General features: G+C 41.9%; 1 protein-coding gene across 3 annotated transcripts; it reads left to right on the top strand.

The window, feature by feature from the left end:
* The first annotated feature begins 2838 nt into the window (after positions 1-2838).
* On the top strand, positions 2839-17398 carry LOC124013695 (zinc finger protein 239-like). 3 transcript variants are annotated; one of them, XM_046328116.1, is made up of 8 exons: positions 2839-3081; positions 3352-3548; positions 3680-3784; positions 3893-3988; positions 4540-4650; positions 4948-5068; positions 5661-5924; positions 17322-17398. In XM_046328116.1, the coding sequence occupies exons 1-8, from the start codon at positions 3048-3050 to the stop codon at positions 17381-17383; spliced, it is 990 nt and encodes a 329-aa protein (XP_046184072.1). In that variant the 5' UTR covers positions 2839-3047; the 3' UTR covers positions 17384-17398. The 3 variants fall into 3 exon arrangements, with proteins under 3 accessions (XP_046184072.1, XP_046184071.1, XP_046184073.1); XM_046328115.1 differs by lacking the exon at positions 17322-17398 and adding an exon at positions 9935-11213; XM_046328117.1 differs by lacking the exon at positions 17322-17398 and adding an exon at positions 10026-10218.
* The last annotated feature ends 263 nt before the right edge of the window (positions 17399-17661 follow it).

Here is a 17661-nt window from a genome sequence, read left to right as displayed (position 1 = left end):
CAGCGTCCCTCCCCACTCCAAAAGAAGAGGCTATAGGGATGCTGGGCTGCCAGTCCAGCTGTCTCCATCTGGCCAGCTCACTTGGCAGCATGTGACACCACACAACTCATGCCAAACTGTGTCCCAGCAGCTGGAGGGCCACAGCAAAAACCAATCAACAAACAGAACAGCATCGGTCTCACTGTTGCTGGGCCAGCTTCTATACGCTCTGAGAAAATGTTCACGCTACAGTATACTGTAGGCCTATCCTACCAAAACAAAAGTCCCTGTTCCATTAAATTATTTTCCTATCCACTACAGGGATGCACCCAAACAGCAGACATGGTTTGGGACATTACTATGTGCTATCTATCAGTGTTGATTACAGCACATACCTGGGCTTGGGTATGCAGGGGAGAGCACATCTATGGTGGCTTGTTGCCTCACTCATTTACATAATAATACATTGCTTGTATGCCTAGCTAGGTTATAGAATATTTCCATTGTGCCAAGTTACCACATACTATTAAAAGAATTAGCTCGGAAGTTGCTTACCCACTCACGTGTGTGCCCAATGTTCATTATTCATTTGCGTAACAGACTGCTGTATGATCATTCTCCATTTGCCAAGAGACAGCATATCTAAATGTCATTGAGAACATTAATCAGCTGCTGAAATATGAGGGACCCTGTTTTCTCTCGGCTTGAGGGTATAATAGGCAGATGTCGCCGCAGGTCAGACATTATCATCCCTATTAATTAATGTTGATGGTTGAGAGACAGCTCCCCTATTGTGTCCCCAGAAAATTGCAGATGACTTTGACCTCTGTCTGACAAGGTAAGCAGTCTGGACAAGCCTAAAGCACAATGATGAGCACTCTAACTTTCTCGGTAAGATGGCAGGATGAGAGTAATGGTACTTTTGTTGACATTTGAGAAGTAAACATGAATATTTAATTTGTTATAATTATTTTTGAATTACTGAAGTAGAGCTGTCCAACAGTTAGGAATTCATTGTTTGTCTCTTACATTTCTTATTGTGATTTGTCTGTGCAATATTATAAACTCTCAATTAAATTAAATTATATATTGGAAAGACTAGATACAAAGAGATTCATATTTGAGGTTCGCATCTTTCTCTTTGTGAACAAAGTACTTTTTTCCTTTATCCGTCATTCAAAATTCAAAAGGCACTCTCATATCTCGCACATCAGCAATCTTTTTTTGCAGGTGCATGGTAACAGTTGGACAAGATGAGGGAAAAAGGAAACCGCACACTGCTCTCGATAGCATCACTGCTCTTTAATAAGCTTACGTATCAGCCTCACGGCCTTCCTCAGAGCTTTTTCTCCTTTATCCGTAATGGAATTGACCTTTTTTGTATATTTATTTCACCCCCGTTCAATTGGTGGCTGCAATACAACATCAGTTGTGGTAGGCCATAAAAGCGTCTGACAAAAAAAAAACATTTCAGTTACATGTTAGTTGTCACAAAGCTTACGATTTCCTCATCCAATAAACCACTACCGTAACTTTCTGTCTCTAAGTGGTAGTATTCATTCCCAATATCTTGGGTGTCTGAGATTTGATTGAGCTGCACCACTGACACTTCCTCATATGAACTCTTGGCTACATCAGGATGAAAATTAGAACCATGCTCTTTATCCTCAAAAGTATGTCTGAGGGTCTTTGCTGAGCAGTTGTTATTCCCTCATTTAAACTCTCCAGAGGCCAGAGGTTTTGAACCTGAGCCTCATTTACATTCTCTGCTTGTACCATTTTGTTTAATTTCACCTTGTTGTCCCTAGCAAAACAATGTATAAACGTGTCAGTCAGACAGGTATGACACTCCATCGTTGTTGCAGTTGGCTTCTTAACTAATCATCTGCTAATAATTGGTATTTGGAAAATCCATTAGTGCAAAGCAAGAGTGCATGAAAGTCATGTATGGAATTATTGTATTTCACACCAGGGTAAGAAAAAACAAATAGTTGAGGTTAATATAGCATGCAGCATTAAATGTAGGCATTACAAGAAAGACAGAGAAATAACCAGCAGGCTGTTTGACACATCCAAAAACGGAACATATTTGGTTAGTAGAATCCCAACTAAGTATTTTCCACCCCAGTTTATTTGACACCAGTAGTAATGTTTTTTCTTAACCGGTGTGTGGTCTTGCACTGACTAAAATCTTAAATTATAGTCATATGCTTTTGGGACACATATCTGCCAGATGTTTGGAGCTAGGCTGACAGTGACAACATAACATTCTAAAAGGGTAGCTGTCCATGGTGCTGATATGTGTATCACTGTTCAAATGTCAACATAAAGCTTCCTATGACCTAGCTTTTTGTTCAAATTCACCTGTTTTGTATTCTAGGGACTCTAGTGAGTAGTCTGGACCCTGGTAGTATGGACACACAATAAATCGTTTTTCCTGTACAGTGCTATATTTGTACAATATATATTGTCCAGGCAACCCACTTTAAGCTGTTTGACCACAGTAAAAAGCCAACAACACTCCGTATTATTCCGAGTCTCATGAAATACACTGTACAGACCCTACGGGGTATTTCCTATAATACTTTCACTGTGGCACCCAGAATAGTTTTTGTAATGTAAGCCAATGTGTATTCCTTATACAGGTATCAGCAATGTTTTAAAACCTACTTTTAATCAAAATGTCCCTTAATTATGAAAAAATGTTAATCATTGTTCATGTTCAGACAACTATTTTTCATATATCATTAATCACTGGTTATTGACGCATTTATACTATTACGTAACGTGGGGGACCTTTATTTAGAAATGTTTTCGAAATCCATGACCTGGAAGTACCTTATTAGTGTTGCTGTCGAGACCCTGGATCTAGCAACCTCTGTACAAAACGGTTTTATTTATCGTAGCTAACTAAGGTATTGTTAGCTTGAGTACATATGTCAACTTTTTTATTTACGTTGCAATCGCTTTAATATAACGTATATTCTAGGCTTGGTCGCACTATCTAACGTTAACATCAAACTTTTTAGCTAGCTTGTTTCGAGGGCTTTTTGCTTTGCAAACTAGCCATGGATAACATTATTGATCCAACATCAGAACAAGGTTAGTTTGCTGCTTTGTCATGCATTGCTTATCACATAGCAGTAGTTAAATGTAGAAAAGGATATGTCATGACTCATTACATTTTTGTTTTGTTTTTACATGGATCATTCAAATATGTCCTATAGTCTACCTACGCATAGCTTGTAATATTACTAACTAGCTGAGTTATTGGGATATATATTACTTGCTGAGTTATGGGATCAGTCGATTTTGAATTTATTATTTGTTTATTTGTTTAAGGGTTAATTGCTCTTTTCAATTCGGTGACAGATCTCCCCCTGTTCTCCTTGCGTCTCCTGGTTCCACCTCTACGCCTGATGTGCGCTTTCATGTGGCAAGTGACACAACGGCGTAATGTGATGCAGTATGGGAAGCTGGAGGAGTTTGTGACTTTGGTGACAGAGATGGTTCCAGAGCTGCTGAACTCCAGGCAGAGGACCCAACTCATCCTGGGACTGAGAGCAAGGGTGAGAGGTGTAAATATTGAGGGTTGGTATGGGAAGAGTCTTATGATGGAACGAACAATGGGCACCTACTAGCTGCAATTACTGTACATCTGTCACTAGTCCTGATTTTCACATATCCACCTCTGTTCCAGATGGTTTTAGAGTTGTGTCGCAGTGCGGGCACAGCTGACCTGCTGACCATCCAGGCCCACCTGGACATAATCCACACATTGACAGAAAAATCTTTACACAAAGAGGTTAGTTAAATTGGCAACACTTTATGAATGAGACACTGGGAAGAACATTATTTCTGAAAGATGCACTCCTGTACATTTGTCTGATGTTTTGTTTGCGCCTAATGACAGAGTCATGGTGATGAATTGGACGCTGCAGATTCTAACTTTGTGGAGCTAGTCCAAACCCTGCTGGAAGACCCTTCTGAGAGGGAGCATTTCTTCCAGGTGAGGAACTTTCTCTCTAGAGTTCTTTGATCCTTTTGCTTGAATATATTTATTAAATAGACTAGTTGAACATCATCTACTTAGATTAAAGGTAAGTATCCTTCTTCTGCATTCAGAATACCCTAAAGGTCTTGTTAAAGTGGCACGCCAGTCTCCTTTTCACATAATTTATCACCTAATTTACTTAACAAAAGGCACATCTCAACAGGTGATCCAGGTATGACATAGTACAAGTGGGGGGGGTGCGGTCAGGGCCTTTATTTTATGTTTTTGCTCCTCTATTGTTCCCACAAGCAAGGGAGGAGGTTGACAACATCAGACCAACTCAACTGCTTGAATGGCCTCCATTAAGTTTTTAGTTGTGTAAAAAAACACTATTTTGCTCAAAAGGTTTTTGTTGTTTTGTTTTTACCCTTAAGTGTGCGTAAATTTCCATACTTATACTTGGGATATTGTTTCTCAACAGGAAAAGTTCCAAAAAGCTGGAGTGCCTCTTATAGGGACATATTTGGCACTAGACCCCCTTTCATGCTAAATTGTCTATTTCACAGGAGGTGTTCCCAGTCCACTATGGCCCTCGGTATGACACAGCGCTGCAGACACTGGTGTGGGTGTTCCTCTCCAGACTGGAGGAGCTGCTGCCTGTACCAGACCTCACGCAGGTACTGAGGAAAACATCTCCGTTCTAAAAGATTGACGGAACATCACGTCATGTGGCTCTACGGATTAATTGAATGGTGTTTTTGGTCATTTCAAAACTTGTCTAAAACCTCAAGTGGCTGGTAAAACACTTTTGTGCTTTTACACCTGCATTGTTTGCTGTTTGGGGTTTTAGGCTGGGTTTCTGTACAGCACTTTGAGATATCAGCTGATGTACGAAGGGCTATATAAATAAATCTGATTTGATTTGATTTTGAACTTTTTAATGTACTGTATTCCCCCTGCCCTGCTCCTCTTAGACAACAGCATGGCTCGGTGCAGCCCCCTCTGTCCTGGAGGAATGTGGGCAGACTGTCTTTGACCCTGAACAACTGAAGACAGTGTTGCAGCACCATCAGCATCATGGAAACCTGAACAATAGTAAGGCCTAGATTCAATCAGATCAACCGTTAACCTGCGATGGCAGACACCCGCATAGCGGACATTTTGGCGGTATCGGAGGTGTAACTGTGTTGGAGCCGTCAAATCGGAAGCTGCTCTTCCGATCATGGTCATGAAGCCACACCTGCCAAGCGTTCGAAGTTCTGAGCGAGAAAGTGCAGCCTATATAGAAATAATTATGCTCAAATTGAGAAATCATTCAACTAAATGATGAGGATTTCTGTCATCCTAATCGAGGTATAGCTTACATCTCACATTCCAGTGTTCAAACTTGTAAACAAGGTTGCATGGGATTTTTGTTAATGCGACTCCGTGAACCCAATGGCAATGTCCGTTTTAGGTGTAATGCCGGGAGCCACTTGTGGATTTGACAGCTCTAACGCAGTTCTACCTCCGACACTGCCAAAAGGAAGCACTATGTGGATGTTGGCTAAAGTGGATCGGATTAAATCGAGCCCTATGTCTTCATCCAGATGATGGATATGAAGAACAGAGTCATATAGGATACCACTTGTCTTTTTAACTTGGCAATATACAGTAGGTGAATTTAATGATGTTCTCTCCTACCCAGGTCATGTATCTAATTACACCACAGATACCATCCTGTCCACACTGTCCCTCCCTCCAATAATCAGAGTTGTTATAAACTACGAACCAGACAACTCTGAAAATGTGAGGCCATTCTCAGATGACGATGAAGACCACAATGAAATCCTGGATGAAGGCACTGATAGATGTTTGGAGGATCTAGGACTGTCAACATCACAGGAACAGGAACAGGAGGGTCTGTCACCTGCAGAGACCTCAGTGTTGGTTACTCCAGTACCCTGTGATGGTAAGGAAAATAAAAAAGGTCAAACACTGATCCATTGTTAGACTAATATAGCATCTAAATTCAAATTTATATACTGAACAAAAATGTTAACGCAACAATTTCAACGATTTTACTGAGTTCCAGTTCATATAAGGAAATCAGTCAATTTAAATAAATTCATCCGGCCCTAATCTATGGATTTCACATGACTGGGCAGGGGCGCAGCCATGAGTGGCCACCCACTTGGGAGCCAGGCCCGGCCAATCAGAATGAGTTTTTCCCCACAAATGGGATTCATTACAGACAGAAATAAACTCTTCAGTTTCATAACTTCAGTTTCATCAGCTGTCTGGGTGGCTGGTCTCAGACGATCCCACAGGTGAAGAAGCCGGATGTCAAAACATGAGACATCTTTGGCATTATGTTATGTGACAAAAATGCACATTTTAGAGTGGCATTTTATTTTCCACGGCACAAGGTGCACCTGTGTAATGATCATAATGTTTAAGCAGCTTCTTGATATGCCACCCCTTTCAGGTCGATGGATGATCTTGGCAAAGGAGCAATGCTCACTAAAAGGGATGTAAACAAATGTGTGCACAACATTTGAGAGAAATAAGCTTTTTGTGCATATGGAACATTTCTGGGATCTTTTAATTCAGCTCATGAAACATGAGACCAACCCTTTACAATATCTATATATATGGTGGTTATATATACAGTGAGGGAAAAAGTATTTGCTCCTCTGCTGATTTTGTACGTTTGCCCACTGACAAAGAAAAGATCAGTCTATAATTTTAATGGTAGGTTTATTTAAACAGTGAGAGACAGAATAACAACAACAATCCAAAATCAAATCCAAAATCAAATCAAATCAAATTTTATTTGTCACATATACATGGTTAGCAGATGTTAATGCGAGTGTAGCGAAATGCTTGTGCTTCTAGTTCCGACAATGCAGTGATAACCAACAAGTAATCTAACTAACAATTCCAAAACTACTGTCTTATACACAGTGTAAGGGGATAAGGAATATGTACATAAGGATATATGAATGAGTGATGGTACAGAGCAGCATACAGTAGATGGTATCGAGTACAGTATATACATATGAGATGAGTGTGTAGACAAAGTAAACAAAGTGGCATAGTAAAAGTGGCTAGTAATACATGTATTACATAAGGATGCAGTCGATGATGTAGAGTACAGTATATACATATGCATATGAGATGAATAATGTAGGGTAAGTGACATTATATAAGGTAGCATTGTTTAAAGTGGCTAGTGATATATTTACATCATTTCCCATCAATTCCCATTATTAAAGTGGCTGGAGTTGGGTCAGTGTCAATGACAGTGTGTTGGCAGCAGCCACTCAATGTTAGTGGTGGCTGTTTAACAGTCTGATGGCCTTGAGATAGAAGCTGTTTTTCAGTCTCTCGGTCCCAGCTTTGATGCACCTGTACTGACCTCGCCTTCTGGATGATAGCGGGGTGAACAGGCAGTGGTTCGGGTGGTTGATGTCCTTGATGATCTTTATGGCCTTCCTGTAACATTGGGTGGTGTAGGTGTCCTGGAGGGCAGGTAGTTTGCCCCCGGTGATGCGTTGTGCAGTCCTCACTAACCTCTGGAGAGCCTTACGGTTGAGGGCGGAGCAGTTGCCGTACCAGGCGGTGATACAGCCCGCCAGGATGCTCTCGATTGTGCATCTGTAGAAGTTTGAGAGTGCTTTTGGTGACAAGCCAAATTTCTTCAGCCTCCTGAGGTTGAAGAGGCGCTGCTGCGCCTTCTTCACGACGCTGTCAGTGTGAGTGGACCAATTCAGTTTGTCTGTGATGTGTATGCCGAGGAACTTAAAACTAGCTACCCTCTCCACTACTGTTCCATCGATGTGGATAGGGGGGGTTCCCTCTGCTGTTTCCTGAAGTCCACAATCATCTTCAGTTTTGTTGACGTTGAGTGTGAGGTTATTTTCCTGACACCACACTCCGAGGGCCCTCACCTCCTCCCTGTAGGCCGTCTCGTCGTTGTTGGTAATCAAGCCTACCACTGTTGTGTCGTCCGCAAACTTGATGATTGAGTTGGAGGCGTGCGTGGCCACGCAGTCGTGGGTGAACAGGGAGTACAGGAGAGGGCTCAGAACGCACCCTTGTGGGGCCCCCGTGTTGAGGATCAACGGGGAGGAGATGTTGTTGCCTACCCTCACCACCTGGGGGCGGCCCGTCAGGAAGTCCAGTACCCAGTTGCACAGGGCGGGGTCGAGACCTCGACGAGCTTGGAGGGTACTATGGTGTTGAATGCCGAGCTGTAGCATAGGTATTCCTCTTGTCCAGGTGGGTTAGGGCAGTGTGCAGTGTGGTTGAGATTGCATCGTCTGTGGACCTATTTGGGCGGTAAGCAAATTGGAGTGGGTCTAGGGTGTCAGGTAGGGTGGAGGTGATATGGTCCTTGACTAGTCTCTCAAAGCACTTCATGATGACGGAAGTGAGTGCTACGGGGGGCGGTAGTCGTTTAGCTCAGTTACCTTAGCTTTCTTGGGAACAGGAACAATGGTGGCCCTCTTGAAGCATGTCAACAATGTTATAAATTGATTTGCATTTTAATGAGGGAAATAAGTATTTGACCTCTCAATCAGAAAGATTTCTGGCTCTCAGGTGTCTTTTATACAGGTAACGAGCTGAGATTAGGAGCACACTCTTAAAGGGAGTGCTCCTAATCTCAGTTTCTCAGTCCACAGAAGCAATCAATCAATCAGAACCCAAACTCTCCCCCATGGCCAAGACCAAAGAGCTCTCCAAGGATGTCAGGGACAAGATTGTAGACCTACACAAAGCTGGAATGGGCTACAAGACCATCGCAAAGCAGCTTGGTGAGAAGGTGACAACAGTTGGTGTGATTATTCTCAAATGGAAGAAACACAAAAGAACTGTCAATATCCCTCGGCCTGGGGCTCCATGCAAGATCTCACCTCGTGGATTTGCAATGATCATGAGAACGGTGAGGAATCGGCCCTTAACTACACAGGAGGATCTTGTCAATGATCTCAAGGCAGCTGAGACCATAGTCACCAAGAAAACAATTGGTAACACACTACGCCGTGAGGGACTGAAACCCTGCAGCGCCTGCAAGGTCCCCCTGCTCAGGAAAGCACATATACATGCCCGTCTGAAGTTTGCCAATGAACATCTGAATGATTCGGAGGACAACTGGGTGAAAGTGTTGTGGTCAGATGAGACTAAAATGGAGCTCTTTGGCATCAACTCAACGTGTTTGGAGGAGGAGGAATGCTGCCTATGACCCCAAGAACACCATCCCCACCGTCAAACATGTAGGTGGAAACATTATGCTTTGGGGGTGTTTTTCTGCTAAGGGAACAGGACAACTTCACCGCATCAAAGGGACGATGGACGGGGCCATCTACCGTCAAATCTTGGGTGAGAACCTCCTTCCCTCAGCCAGGGCATTGAAAATGGGTCGTGGATGGGTATTCCAGCATGACAATGACCCAAAACACACGGCCAAGGCAACAAAGGAGTGGCTCAAGAAGAAGCACATTAATGTCCTGGAGTGGCCTAGCCAGTCTCCAGACCTTAATCCCATAGAAAATCTGTGGATGGAGCTGACGGTTCGAGTTGCCAAACGTCAGCCTCAACCTAAATGACTTGGAGAAGATCTGCAAAGAGGGGTGGGACAAAATCCCTCCTGAGATGTGTGCAAACCTGGTGGCCAACTACAAGAAACGTCTGACCTCTGTGATTGCCAACAAGGGTTTTGCCACTAAGTACTAAGTCATGTTTTGCAGGGGGATCAAATACTTCCCTCATTAAAACGCAAATCAATTTTTAGTTGCCGTGTTTTTGACATGGATTTTTTTGTTATTCTGTCTCTCGCTGTTCAAATAAACCTACCATTAAAATTATAGACTGATAATTTCTTTGTCAGTGGATAAACGTACAAAATCAGCAGGGGATCAAACACTTTTTTCCCCTCAATGGTGGTTATATAATCTGTTCTCCTGTATTTTCTCACAGAATTGAACTTGGATCATTCTCTCAACGTAATGGTGAATGCTGACGAGCCATGCCAGGTTCTTACCTGCGCTCTGCCTCCATTCTCTCACAGTGAAATGGCCAACCTCTGCAAGGACAATACCGACCAAGTAGAAAAGGACAGAAAGCAGATTGGCAAGAAAGAAGAGGTGGTCAGAAAAGGGGACAAAAAGAGGTTGATCAAACCGGTTGACAAGAAAAAAGAGGGATCCACTGCACCCCAGAACAGGACTCATACATGTGAGTGTGGGAAGGTTTTCAAAAAACCATCACTGCTGACGCTACATATGGGAGTTCACACGATGCCACATCATTGTGACCAGTGTCCCAAACGATATGCTACTCCTGGGGCACTGAAAAAACACCAGCTACTTCACACAGAAGAAAGACCATTCGCATGTGAACACTGTGACCGGAGGTACAGGAGTGCTTATGATCTCAAAGTGCACGTACGCATTCACTCTGGGGAGCGCCGTCACATGTGTACTATTTGTAAGAAGAGGTTTGCCCATCCAAGTACACTAGTGAGACACACGCGAATGCATGCTGGGGAGAAGAATTACTTATGTAGCATATGTGGTAAGGCATTCCTTAGCTCAGGAGAAGTGCGACTGCATACACGAACACACACAGGAGAAAACCCCCACACCTGTAAACATTGTGGAAAGGGTTTCAAAGCGTCTTGCCATCTTACGGTTCATCTGCGATCTCACACAGGCGAGCGTCCTTACACCTGCACCCAATGCCCCAAATCTTTCACTACCTCTGACTCTCTTAGAACGCACATATATACACACACTGGGGAGAAACCTCACCGGTGCTCAGAGTGTGGGAAAACATTTACTCAAAGGTGTAATATGGTAAATCATATGAGAAGAGTTCACCGGTTAAGATTCTCCAAAAGCAGTCCAACGGAAAGAGACACAAGTCTCGTAAAAATGCTTTGAGTTCGAAAGAAACTATGTAATAAGTCATTCCAATGAAATATTGATTGGAATTATTGAGACAAGAAATTCCATGTATAATTCTGCTTTAAATACATGGTTTTACAGGTCCTATTTTGTATATCAGATTATCATATCAAAACATGTTTTTCAATAAACTTCAAATCAAGGTTCTTCACATCTACACATGATATTTAGTTCTCAACTAACATCAAGGCGGTGGCCCGTTCCTGTAGGTTCATGCTCTACAACATCCGCAGAGTACGACCCTGCCCCACACAGGAAGCGGCGCAGGTCCTAATCCAGGCACTTGTCATCTCCCGTCTGGATTACTGCAACTCGCTGTTGGCTGGGCTCCCTGCCTGTGCCATTAAACCCCTACAACTCATCCAGAACGCCACAGCCCGTCTGGTGTTCAACCTTCCCATGTTCTCTCACGTCACCCCGCTCCTCCGCTCTCTCCACTCGCATCCGCTACAAGACCATGGTGCTTGCCTACGGAGCTGTGAGGGGAACGGCACCTCAGTACCTCCAGGCTCTGATCAGGCCCTACACCCAAACAAGGGCACTGCGTTCATCCACCTCTGGCCTGCTCGCCTCCCTACCACTGAGGAAGTACAGTTCCCGCTCAGCCCAGTCAAAACTGTTCGCTGCTCTGGCCCCCCAATGGTGGAACAAACCCCCTCACGACGCCAGGACAGCGGAGTCAATCACCACCTTCCGGAGACACCTGAAACCCCACCTCTTTAAGGAATACCTAGGATAGGATAAAGTAATCCTTCTCACCCCCCTTAAAAGATTTAGATGCACTATTGTAAAGTGGCTGCCCCACTGGATGTCATAAGGTGAATGCACCAATTTGTAAGTCGCTCTGGATAAGAGCGTCTGCTAAATGACTTAAATGTAAATATTTACACTGCAAATAATGATTTTAGAAGTGGGATGATGATGATGATGATGATGACATTTACCCAATTTAAACTGTTTGATCAACCAGATTCCTTAATAACACCTGTAAGATATACATATACAAAGTGTCCCGACTACCTCCAGAGGTCTTCAGGAAGATTTGATCACACTCTGTTCACTATGCGTCAATGGAATTGGCTACATGAGTTTATTTCCAAAATTATATATCCACCAATTTTTGACATTGGTGTTTTTTCACCTGAAATTATTGCATGTGGGTACCTTCATGTGTGTGCCAATTCATTGATTTTAGGTGTATATTAAAACATATTATTTTTAAGCAAAACTATATATCCATTGTTTAGTTTTAGTATTTTACTGTGATATGTGGTGGTTGTCTCACCTAGCCATTTTAATAAGGGTGCTTTAATCTCTATGGGATTGGTGTCCCTCAACCAAGACAGTTGTTGCTCAAAATGCGATAATGTGACTAGAATTATGTTGTAAACAGCCAACTTTCCTGGACATAGACTTGTTTTATATGGGCAGTGTCCAATTTACAGTAGCTATTACAGCAAAAAAAAAGACCATGCAATTGTTTGAGGATAGTGCACAACAACAAAACACTGGTTTGATACATTCACCTATGAAGGTAAATCATGTACTTACATTCAGTAATCTTGCTCTGATTTGTCATCCTGGGGGTCCCAGAGATAAAAATGTAGCATCATTTTTCTTTGATTAAAATCTAATTTTATATTCAAATGTAGGAACTGGGTTTTACAGTTTGACCCCACTGCTGTCTCTGGCTCCACACCCACCCCGCCCTACCATCTAGATGTGAAGGTTAGTGTATTTTCTGTAGGGAAGCTAATGATCCATCATTTATGACATTCCTGGGAGTGTGTAAACTAAAAACAATTATTACCATAGCATTTTTGTATGTTCTCTAAAGTTATGTATTTGAAAATGTATTACATTGACCAATTCGGCACATTTGGGCTCCTGGCAGACTTGATACAAAATATTGTGTTGTGATTCTTCACTGGATCAGTCAAACTTTGCACACACTGCTGTCATCTGGTGGACAACATCTAAATTACACCTAGAATCCTATCTCAAAGTATGGCCTTTCTCTGGCATTTCTCAAAGATGATGAAATATAGAAAATGCATGTTTTTTTGTTTGTACCAGATCTAATGTGTTATATTCTACATTAATTTCACATTTCCACATACTTCAAAGTGTTTCCTTTCAAATGGTATCAATAAAATGCATATCCTTGCTTCAGGTCCTGAGCTACAGGCAGTTAAATTTGAGTATGCCATTTTAGGTGGATTTTTTTTTGAAGTGTCTGGATCCTGGAGTGTTTGGTAACCTTATCCACACTATAAGTCATATGTGAAATTCAAATTAACCCTGGCTGAAATGAATCCTAGACCTGCGTGAGTAGCTGACCCAGGACCAGAATGCCAGGTGTTGTGACGCAGCAGTGCGAGTAGCGTGGAACTTCTTTGCCAGGTGTAAACAAGCTAGCTAGCTCACTAACATGTGGAATGTGCGTCTTGTGTACTAATTATAAATCGCTCTGGATAAGAGCATATGCTTAAATGACTAAAATGCCAAATGTAAATGTTTTTATACATCTCATGGTATTGATTTTTTTTTAAATATTGATGTCACAAATGTATCATTTGTACAGTTAAAAGGTAGTTAGGATTTTTTACATTCGACTACATAGCAGTAATATAGGCCTACTGCTTATTTTCTGAGATTACGGCGATATAGTGTTTTGCAAAAATATATACTATTTGTCTCTGAAATGACACCAAGTGATTAATTTCAAACAAATATACAGTGCCTTGCGAAAGTATTCGCCCCCTTGAACTTTGCGACCCTTTGCCACATTTCAGGCTTCAAACATAAAGATATAAAACTGTATTTTTTTGTGAAGAATCAACAACAAGTGGGACACAATCATGAAGTGGAACGACATTTATTGGATATATCAAACTTTTTTAACAAATGAAAAACTGAAAAATTGTGCGTGCAAAATTATTCAGCCCCTTTACTTTCAGTGCAGCAAACTCTCTCCAGAAGTTCAGTGAGGATCTCTGAATGATCCAATGTTGACCTAAATGACTAATGATGATAAATACAATCCACCTGTGTGTAATCAAGTCTCCGTATAAATGCACCTGCACTGTGATAGTCTCAGAGGTCCGTTAAAAGCGCAGAGAGCATCATGAAGAACAAGGAACACACCAGGCAGGTCCGAGATACTGTTGTGAAGAAGTTTAAAGCCGGATTTGGATCCAAAAAGATTTCCCAAGCTTTAAACATCCCAAGGAGCACTGTGCAAGCGATAATATTGAAATGGAAGGAGTATCAGACCACTGCAAATCTACCAAGACCTGGCCGTCCCTCTAAACTTTCAGCTCATACAAGGAGTAGACTGATCAAAGATGCAGCCAAGAAGCCCATGATCACTCTGGATGAACTGCAGAGATCTACAGCTGAGGTGGGAGACTCTGTCCATAGGACAACAATCAGTCGTATATTGCACAAATCTGGCCTTTATGGAAGAGTGGCAAGAAGAAAGCCATTTCTTAAAGATATCCATAAAAAGTGTCGTTTAAAGTTTGCCACAAGCCACCTGGGAGACACACCAAACATGTGGAAGAAGGTGCTCTGGTCAGATGAAACCAAAACTGAATTTTTTGGCAACAATGCAAAACGTTATGTTTGGCGTAAAAGCAACACAGCGCATCACCCTGAACACACCATCCCCACTGTCAAACATGGTGGTGGCAGCATCATGGTTTGGGCCTGCTTTTCTTCAGCAGGGACAGGGAAGATGGTTAAAATTGATGGGAAGATGGATGGAGCCAAATACAGGACCATTCTGGAAGAAAACCTGATGGAGTCTGCAAAAGACCTGAGACTGGGACGGAGATTTGTCTTCCAACAAGACAATGATCCAAAACATAAAGCAAAATCTACAATGGAATGGTTCAAAAATAAACATATCCAGGTGTTAGAATGGCCAAGTCAAAGTCCAGACCTGAATCCAATTGAGAATCTGTGGAAAGAACTGAAAACTGCTGTTCACAAATGCTCTCCATCCAACCTCACTGAGCTCGAGCTGTTTTGCAAGGAGGAATGGGAAAAAATGTCAGTCTCTCGATGTGCAAAACTGATAGAGACATACCCCAAGCGACTTAAAGCTGTAATCGCAGCAAAAGGTGGCGCTACAAAGTATTAACTTAAGGGGGCTGAATAATTTTGCACGCCCAATTTTTTAGTTTTTGATTTGTTAAAAAAGTTTGAAATATCCAATAAATGTCGTTCCACTTCATGATTGTGTCCCACTTGTTGTTGATTCCTCACCAAAAAATACAGTTTTATATCTTTATGTTTGAAGCCTGAAATGTGGCAAAAGGTCGCAAAGTTCAAGGGGGCCGAATACTTTGGCAAGGCACTGTATGTCATTCAACAACCCCACGCCATGATTAGATAGCCTAGTGAAAAAACACCAATGTATTTCATAAATTCTTTAAACAATAAAAGTTAATTTACCAACATTTCTGAAAATTGATATTGGCCTATAGCATTTTGAAAATAAAAATGGGAATGCCAAATGTGGGCACAGTCTGAATGTTGCCAAAATCAGGACAGGATTTACAGTATGTTAGCGCAAGATATAAATGGCACTTAAGAATGGGGGAGCTTCGTGCTTTTTCAATTTCAGTCAAGGGGATATTGGTTTAGTATTTGTTTAAATCTAGTCCAGGGGATGATCATGTAATTGACTAAATGTAGTCCAGTGTTTTAGAATTAGTTGCTTATTAGGCTATAAATCCATGTGCGCGAAGGAGCCCCTTCATCTATGATTCTCCACTGGGCGCGCAATATAATGTGCACCTATCGGCTATTTGTGTGGTCTCAATCAAATCATTCTTAGCCTATAGTCAAAGAAGTGCATGTTCAGAGAAGAACAGAGCAAAGTTATATTTCAAACAGTGGCTACGCGTCATTCAGTGCAGTAGTATTTTACTGGGTGACTTTCGCTTTTACTTGAGTCATTTTCTATTATGTTATCTTTTTCTCAATTATGACAATTAAATACTTTTTCCACAACCAACTCAATTATTATTATTTTTTTTACATTGTTTGCAAACTGATATGTGACACGTAGTAATGCTAAAATAACATGCAAAACAGGCACACACAAAAAACAGGTGGGGCTCACCTTGAGTAAAATTATTTGGTGTTAAATATACTTAAGTATCAAAAGTAAGTGGAATTGGTCAAATATACTTAAGTATAAAAAGTAAAAGTATAAATCATTTCAAATTTCTTATATTAATAACCTCTACAGGATCGGTGTTTTCCCCCCCTGCGGGACGGTTGAGCTAACTTGCGCCAATGTGATTAGCATGATGTTGTAAGTAACAACAAAATTTCCCAGGACATAGACATGTCTTATATGGGCAGAAAACTTACATTCTTGTTAATCTAACTGCCCTGGCCAATTTACAGTAGCTCTTACAGTGAAAAAAATGTCATGCCATTGTTTGCACCGTGATTGGCTCAGTGTTCTGTCACTCATGGGGACAATACGCCACCACAAAATCTATGGGTAAAATCTAGCCCCTTGGGTGCTGCTATAGACTTACATTATAATTGCCTATCCAAGAAGGCTCAAGGTCATTGGCCACAGACAAAATTACGTCAAATCATGTTATATCTACCGTAGCATTGATTGGACTGATCATGTCAACATCATACTTTTAAAATCTTAGCTAGCAAGCTAGACAAGCAGTCATCTACATGCATCAAGTCGGAAAACTACTGGCAAATTCTTTACAATCCTTGTCATATGAAAATAAATTATAGATAAAACGTGGCCGTGCTTATCAGACATTGGACATAAACATTACACAAATCTCAAATTCAACAATGAGTGCTAAGGCGCCACTGCAGCCTCGGGCTCAATTCCAGGCTGTGTCACAGCCGGCTGTGACCGGAAGACCCATGAGGCGGCGTACAATTGGCCCAGCATCGTCCGGGTTAGGAGAAGGTTTGGCCAGCCGGGATGTCCTTGTGTCATCGTGCTCTAGCGACTCCTTTTGGCGGGCCGGGCGCCTGCAAGCTGACCCCGGACGTCAGTTCAACAGTGTTTCCTCCGACACAATGGTGCGGCTGGCTTGGGGTTAAATTAGTGCGGCTTGGCTCTCGACCGTCGCTGAGTCCGATGGGGAGTTGCAACGATGAGACTAGATCATAACTACCAATTGGATATTAAGAAAAATGGGGTAACACCATGGGCCAGAAGAGTTTGAATATGCTGATAATCCAGCATGACTTCTGTCGCGTTCCAAAGAACTGGAAACGGTGAACATGGAAATCTCAGACTTCAGTGAGTTCAAGACAATTGGGAACTCGGATAAAACTAGTTCAGAATGGGAAAATACGGAAAATTACAAGTCGGGATTTTGTTCCCCTTATTCTAGAGCCCACAAGAAGGACTGCCACACCACCTTCCTGTTCAAGTGAGCATAGCACAACAAGGTGAGTCCAAAAAATGTCTTGTATGCTGCTGCATAATGTAATATGCCAGGGAGATATGTGTACTGTATCCAAGAATGTAATAATAAGTATATGTTGTCCATCCATTAATGTCTTAATTGAAATTATGGAATTACGGATTGCCTCTTATCCGCACGTTGTTCCCTTATGCCATAATTTGTACATCTCAATTGTCAATAGAAGCCACATTTGTAAGCAAGTCAGTCATATCAGCTATGTTTTTAAAAAAGGCAGTAAACAAGACTGAATGAACTGTTTCGTTGC

Source organism: Oncorhynchus gorbuscha, linkage group LG25, assembly GCF_021184085.1.
Source record: "Oncorhynchus gorbuscha isolate QuinsamMale2020 ecotype Even-year linkage group LG25, OgorEven_v1.0, whole genome shotgun sequence".
Lineage (NCBI taxonomy): Eukaryota > Metazoa > Chordata > Actinopteri > Salmoniformes > Salmonidae > Oncorhynchus > Oncorhynchus gorbuscha.
The sequence above is the reverse complement of the archived record's forward strand: the minus strand, read 5'-3'. Positions and strand labels throughout refer to the sequence as shown.